This window comes from Octopus bimaculoides, chromosome 1 (assembly GCF_046866305.1).
Source record: "Octopus bimaculoides isolate indiv1 chromosome 1, ASM4686630v1, whole genome shotgun sequence".
In the NCBI taxonomy this organism is placed as follows: domain Eukaryota; kingdom Metazoa; phylum Mollusca; class Cephalopoda; order Octopoda; family Octopodidae; genus Octopus; species Octopus bimaculoides.
Window position 1 is genome coordinate 72,862,356 of NC_142928.1, and position 7,104 is coordinate 72,869,459.

The window sequence follows — 7,104 nt, forward strand, 5'->3', positions numbered from 1 at the left end:
CTGCAGTTCTGAAGAGAAAGGAATGGGGTAAGAGTGCGGTGTTGGAAAGATGTAAAACAGGTAGAGTGACGAGTGGAGAAGCAAAGGGTGAGTTTAGTCATTTTGTGAGGAGAGAGTGTGCTAATAGCTCCTTCAGCAGTGCTGAGCCGGTCATTGTAGCGATAGAAGAGAAAAAAGGAAGGAACAACCCGTATCGATCGAAGGAACTTTCGGATTCGATCTCAGATGTTTTTATGTGTAGCACACGTATATATGTGTAATAATGCGGCTTCTGAATTCTTTAGAAGTTCTTCAAGGGTTTAGAGTTGAAGAAGAATCCGAAATTTTATGATGAAGTTTTAGCAATATATGGGCTCACCATGGCATATCAAAGGTTGTTATTGTTAATTTCTTTTATCAGATGAAACTGAAAGAGGTGGGAGAATTAAAGTTAAGAGCTATTTCGGCTAATAAAGCTATAACAGAACTTACTCTTTATCCAACAGAATATAGAATTTCTTGTACATTATGTATGGTAAAATTATATCATATGTAAGAAAATATGAAGGTTATCTTTTTTTAACTGATCATTTTCATGTATAAATAAAACTTTAATATTAATTTGTATATTGTGGTAAGTATTGCAGATCAAACAGTAAGTTACCAGTAACACGTGTTTATAACACAATTTTGATTTGTTGCTGAAAGCATCTTTTCAGTTGCTCTGCTAATATCCAATGGTAGAGCAACAATTCCGCACTTTCCTTTTCTTCTGAAATTTTAGGCCTTTATGCTTAGAGAAAATAAGTAATCATTTGTGTACTGGTAAATTAATCGATTAAGATACAGCTACATTGGCTACTGTTTTTGTCAATCAAGCTATGTCACTCCCAAAGGTAACTAATTAGCACAAACTTGTGTTATGCTCCGTTTTATGTTGGTAAAAAAAAGTACTTACGTTTCTTCTTTATATTACTTCCCTTCTCTAGTACAACTGAACCGAAACGTGGCACAGGTAAACTCAGGAAATTTCCAGAAATTTCACCTGTTTATGAGTCCACGAATATTCCTGGAATGTATTTTTCTGGTACAATAACTCATTCTTTGGATTTCCGCATGAGTGCTGGCGGGTTCATTCATGGTTTCCGTTACACTGGTGAGTTGAATAATTTTTTTTATCGATGAATTTTAGACTCATTTATTCTACTCAAATATTTGACAATATATTAGCAGACAAATGTCACACGTCTTCATTATCTGCTTGAATTTAATGTAATCAGCAGTATTTATCATAAGGAGATTAGACTTACTGAAGCTTTGTGATACAAAAAAAAAAAGCAAACAAAACAAACAAAAGATTTTTCCCTGAGGATTCCTGGAGGTTTCATGCGATTCCAAGAATAAACAAAGCAATGAAGTGAAAGAATCCTTTTCAAGAATAGCATAGAAATTGATACATTTATGTATTTGTTTTGCAAAATTCCTCATGTGAAATCGTGTTATTTTGCCAAATAGCAACGCGCAATTATATTCGTTCTTCACTTCAACTTTTTATTGTTCTTATTTTAGTTTTCTTTATCTGAAATCTTTCGTCACACATCCTGTGACCGCTTCAGTGACTCTCAATCTCAGGTGTCTTCTCCTGTCCTGTTTAGTCCATTCTGTCTTTGCAAAAAAATGGTCTAAACATTGAGGAGGTCACCGGATGTGCAACGAAAGATTTCAGACAAAGGACACTAAAATAGGAATAATAATAAAGCTGAACTGAAGAACGAATCTATACCACGTGTTGTTATCTGATAAAAAAAAAAAAATTAAATTGACCATCCCGAAACAGAAGAACGTAGAAATTGAAAATTATACTTAGTCTTTCCATAATGCTGATCATTTGATAAATATAGCCTGTTTGTTAGCATATGATCAAAATAATTATTGATTTTTTTTCATGACATCTTCATCGTGTGGTAGTTAGATGTATTTACTTTAAAGTAGACCCATTTGGGGGTCTATTTCTATTGTTGTGACACATGTAAAACCCGACCTCAACTCTTCAAACTAAAAAAAGTTTTGTCTGTATTACAATGCTAATATTTTGGTATTTAGTGTTTCCTTATCCCTAGTGATTATTTATGGACTACGTTCACTTAAATATCCTGGCCATGAGCTCAAAGCTATGTCAGCGAGATGGTATGAATTATCGGTCTCTCAGTTAACTACCTTCCACCTATCTACATATGATTAATCTTTTTGAAAACATAGAAGTTGTATCGGTTAGACTTTTGATTTAAAAGCTGAAAGTAATAAGCAAGACAATTGCATTAAAAAACGACTAACTCTTTAACAAATAACGTTTACCTATATGTATGAGTTTAAATAAAAGAGTAAAGAATGACTTCGCATTTCTAGCGTGGGCAGTTGGCATTTGAGAGGATTCCAGCTTTAAAACAAAAACAAAAAATAAGCACAATGCAAATATAGATTGTTTAATTTGCAGATACATGCAATTAATGCTCAAATGGAAAGCCGTTTAAGAGATAAATTAGAATTGCCATTCCTACTCATTTTGATAATTTTTTTTTTTTGTGTGTGATGATGAGGATGACAACGACGATGATGATGATGATGATGACAGTTGTTATTATCTGCATAAAATATGTAGGAGTAGACTGTTGGAAAAGCATAATGCTATATTTTGCCTTCAGATTTACAGATTTAAAAAGAAAATACTTTTGTTTAGGATATAGTTAGTCTGTCTTTTAAAAATGTCAGACTTTATTTTTATAGTGTTGAAATATATAATATTTGTAGTTGTCTGGGGTAGAAGAAAAGTCTGTAGAGAACCCCGACTGTTATTGATATCATATTTGTCATTTTCCTCTACATTTGTAAGATTTCTAACCTAAGTTCACGGGACATGTAACTTATACAATTTGTCGGTTTATCAATTAGTTTTCGTTTTCATCAGCAAAGACAGTTATATAAAACCTGTTGTATAACCAAGTTCGTTTACAGAATAATAATAATGATGATAATAATAATAATAATAATCCTTTCTACTATAGATACAAGGCCTGACATTTTTGAGGAGTCGATCAAGTGTTTCACTGGCACTTAATTTATCGACTCCGAAAGGATGAAAGGTAAAGTCGACCATGACAGAATTTGAACTCAGAACGTAAAGACAGACGAAATGCTGCTAAGCATTTTGCCCGATGTGCTAACAATTTTGCCAGCTCGCCGCCTGAAGAAGAAGAAGAATAATAATAATAATAATAATAATAATAATAATAATAATAATAATAATAATAATAATAATAATAATAATAATAATAATAATTATTATTATTATTATTATTATTATTATTGATACTTCTGGTTGGCAAAGATACTTTGGGGCTTCATAATCTAATGTGATCTTGGAATCGAATATCGGAAACCTGATAATGTGCTGGTAAACAAGGGAGAACGATGGTGTCTGATCATAGACATCTTGTGTCTTGAAGACAGCAGAATCATCGAAAAGAATTTTAAAAAATAACTGATGAGATATGAATGTCTGATGAGAGAAACCAAAAAGCAATGGCCAATGAAGAAGTTGTGCACTGTGCCAATAATTGCTGGTGCCTTAGATACAGTCAGCAAAAAATTGAAACGTGGGAATAAAAATTATAGTAGAATACATCCGGAAAACAGTATTACTTGTCAGTGCAAGTAGTCTTCGAGACTTGAAAAGAGCATATCAGTTTAGTGCACGGGAAGTGAACGGTTGGTACGTTAATGGTGCATCCAACAATAAGCAGAGTATGTCAAATGTAATAATAATAATAATAATAATAATAATAATAATAATAATAATAAATGCCCTGATGCAGTACTAGGCAGTGGCTCTTATGGTTTTTGATCTTAACTGGAAATGTTATGATGTACATTGTTTTGTCTAGGTATAAAAGATGGACTACAGTAAATATTCTGCTCAATACCACAGAATTGCTTGTCAGTTGTTTGACCTTAACCAGTTGAACATGTCCCTTAGTGGCTGACGATATGTGCATCTCTGATCACAAGCAGAAGTAGTGGGGGAGCATCATAGCCATGTGTTGAAAGGAATTCTTTGAGGTTTGAATAATTTACCTCAGGAAACTTGGGTGTTTTGTTCATCATCCTTAAACAAACTTTGTTCAGGGACCTCGTGAGCGGGATGAGCTACTCGCCCTGAAGAAAATTCTAACTGGGCCCCACTTGCAAATTCATGTGCTGCTTATCTTGATATTAGATCATCATGTCACGTACATATGGTTGTGATGCATGTGCCTGGTATACCCTTATTAGACGGGTAGTCATGATGGGTATATTGGGCTTCGTATATTTTACCCATGTCACTTTGATTGCATGCACTGCTCTCTCAATAATAATAATAATAATAATAATAATAATAATAATAATGATAGCAACAACAATTGCTTGGCAGGTAGTTATCTGGTCGATATCAAATGGAGAATAAAAGTAATAATGGTAACTGAATTATGACTAACAATATAAATACCTTGCCATTCGGCTCAGGGATTTAAAAAAATGAATGCATTTGATCTGATGAATAAAAGTATGAAAAATCAGAACCATAGTAACGATTAAAGTGACATTTGATAAAAATAAATACTTCCTGAACAAAGGTCAGACTTTCAACCTCAAGTCACCCTTATGAAACGAAAACAACATAAATGAGCCCTAGCGACTTTGTGTGTGGGTGGGTGTGTTCTTCATCCATTGTGTATTTTACAGCGACACTCTATCACACACACACACGCACGCACATACACACACAGTCCATAAAACTGTATATGTAATGTTTGAAAACAAAGATCACCACAAGATATAGTGAATTTAAATGTGAACAAATTATTTAACGTAAGCGTATACATAATTAAAGAAATGGAAAAAAAAAACACTTAAAGAAATGACAAGAAATACAAAACGTAAAGTGAAAATACTTTAAAAAATGAACAAAAACAAAAAGTAAATAACCAAACTGCAATCACCGAAGTTACAAATAAGTAATTACATACGACTAAAATAATAATAAAAAAAAAGCAAAGGAGAAAGGATGCGCCAAAGAAGTTCCGAACGTAAACAAGAGAAACACCAAAACACATCAAAATCGATAACGCGCACGAAAAAAGAAAAAAAGTCACGATATTAACAAAAATACATAAATTCAACAAAATATAAGATAAAAAGAGAAGAAATAATAGGAGAATTAAAGATAGAATACTTAGCAAGGATGAACGGAAGATAAAATCTAGTGACTATGATATTACCAAACTATTAACAAACTATATCTAGACATTCTGGAAACATTTGTATCATAAAAGTTGGAGCAATTGACTTATGAAGCAGCAGTAGAAACTACAAAGAAACATGAATGCAACCTCAAAAACTTTCATGAAAGAATACGCAAATCCACACAAACATCACAAGAAAAGAAACATACATTAGAAAAATAAGGAAAATGTTAATCTTTAATGAAATGAAAAATGAACATGTACTAGTTGAAAAGAAGGAATTTACGATACCAGTTAACAAAGAAAGAAATCTTAGAACTTCGAGAACCATATAATCTTCAAAAATCGCAAAATCAAAAACTAAATAAATAAATAAATAAAACAAAAAAAATGTGAGGAGTGACAACAGTAATTAACTGGTATTTATTTTATTGATCCCTAAAGAATGATAGGTATAGTCTATTTTGGAGGAATTTGGAACCACAATGTAAAGCATTTTGTTATCTTATTTATTCCACAAACATTGCTTTCTGATGTTTCTTAACAATACTGCACAACAAACAAGACGAAACACTAAAGTAATATCAGAAACTACAAAATAACAGTGAAACATAGCAAAAATAAAGATCTAACATCGGAATACAAAGTGCAAGGTCACAAATCTAGTAGAAAGTATTACAAATTAAATTTCTCCAGTATTTGTCTGGTTCTAATTTTATCTACTGAAGAATGATATAAGACAGATTTAGCTAAGGTGGATTTTGAACTCAGAACGTAAAGAAATATAAATGAATACAATTAAATGAATATATACAGAAATATAAATGAATATTATTATTAAAAGAAGAGTGCCATTGTTATCTAGTGAACGATATTTCGACATCTTGTGTGTGTTCAACTGGTTCAAAAGATAAATTTGTCAATTTACTTCATTTTGGTTAATATATAAAGGTTTCTTTTAATTTTGACTCTATATTTTCAGGAGGAGTTACCTCAATTTTTTCTACATTAACCAAAATGAAGTAGATTGACAAATTCATTTTTTGAACCAGTTGAAGACACACAAGATGTCGAAATATCGTTCACTAGATAACAATGGCACTCTTCTTTTAATTTTGACTCTATATCTTCAGGAGGAGTTACCTCAATCCTTTATATTATTATTATTATTATTATTATTATTATTCGTTAGTCTTAGATTTATTGTGCGCTTTCACTGCATTACCGAGCGTAGCTCTGTGTGCCTTTGATATATGCAATATTCTGTTTTGATTTTGTAGTTTCTATTGTATTTCATGTAATTTAAATATATATTCAATAACTTGTATTGTTATTTTCCGCATGGAGTGTTTGTTTGTCAGTCGGGCATAAAAGTATGAATTTGCGTGTATTTTGATACTTCTCAAGGTACCTATTAAAATAAAGATTGTTTAGCCTCCACATCCATGCAATACTTGTTTTAAAATCTTTATATTTTGATAACTTCTCCATTCCTTTGAAAAATACATTATCCTTTTCGGGTGTTGATGTTTCTATGGGAAGCACATCCTTTCCTCACAATTTTGTTTGTATTGCCATAGATTGTGGTCGCTTTATCATTGCGTCAGACTTTGTGTGGCATATGCGTACATTACCTCTTTCTGTTGGTGTTTCATAATATTGACAATGTGCAAGCCCAACACTGTCCAATTTGTAGATGTTCTCTTTTTTGGTTTTGACTGGGCAATCAGAAATAACGTACTTAAGAGCGCTGTAGCTCGCTTGAAGCGTTGTAGTACAGAAGTAGAAGAAGAAAAAGGAAATAAAGAATGATTCTAACACCGTAGTGTTAAAGATAGTCACCTCG

General features: G+C 32.2%; 1 protein-coding gene across 1 annotated transcript in view; it reads left to right on the plus strand.

Annotated features, from left to right (window-relative positions):
- Nucleotides 1-7,104, plus strand: part of LOC106879038 (FAD-dependent oxidoreductase domain-containing protein 2) — a 138,156-nt gene that overhangs the window by 121,200 nt on the left and 9,852 nt on the right. The window contains exon 7 of the mRNA XM_089363373.1: nucleotides 969-1,161. Coding sequence (XP_089219499.1) covers nucleotides 969-1,161 — 193 coding nt within the window. The remainder of the gene's footprint in view (nucleotides 1-968; nucleotides 1,162-7,104) is intronic.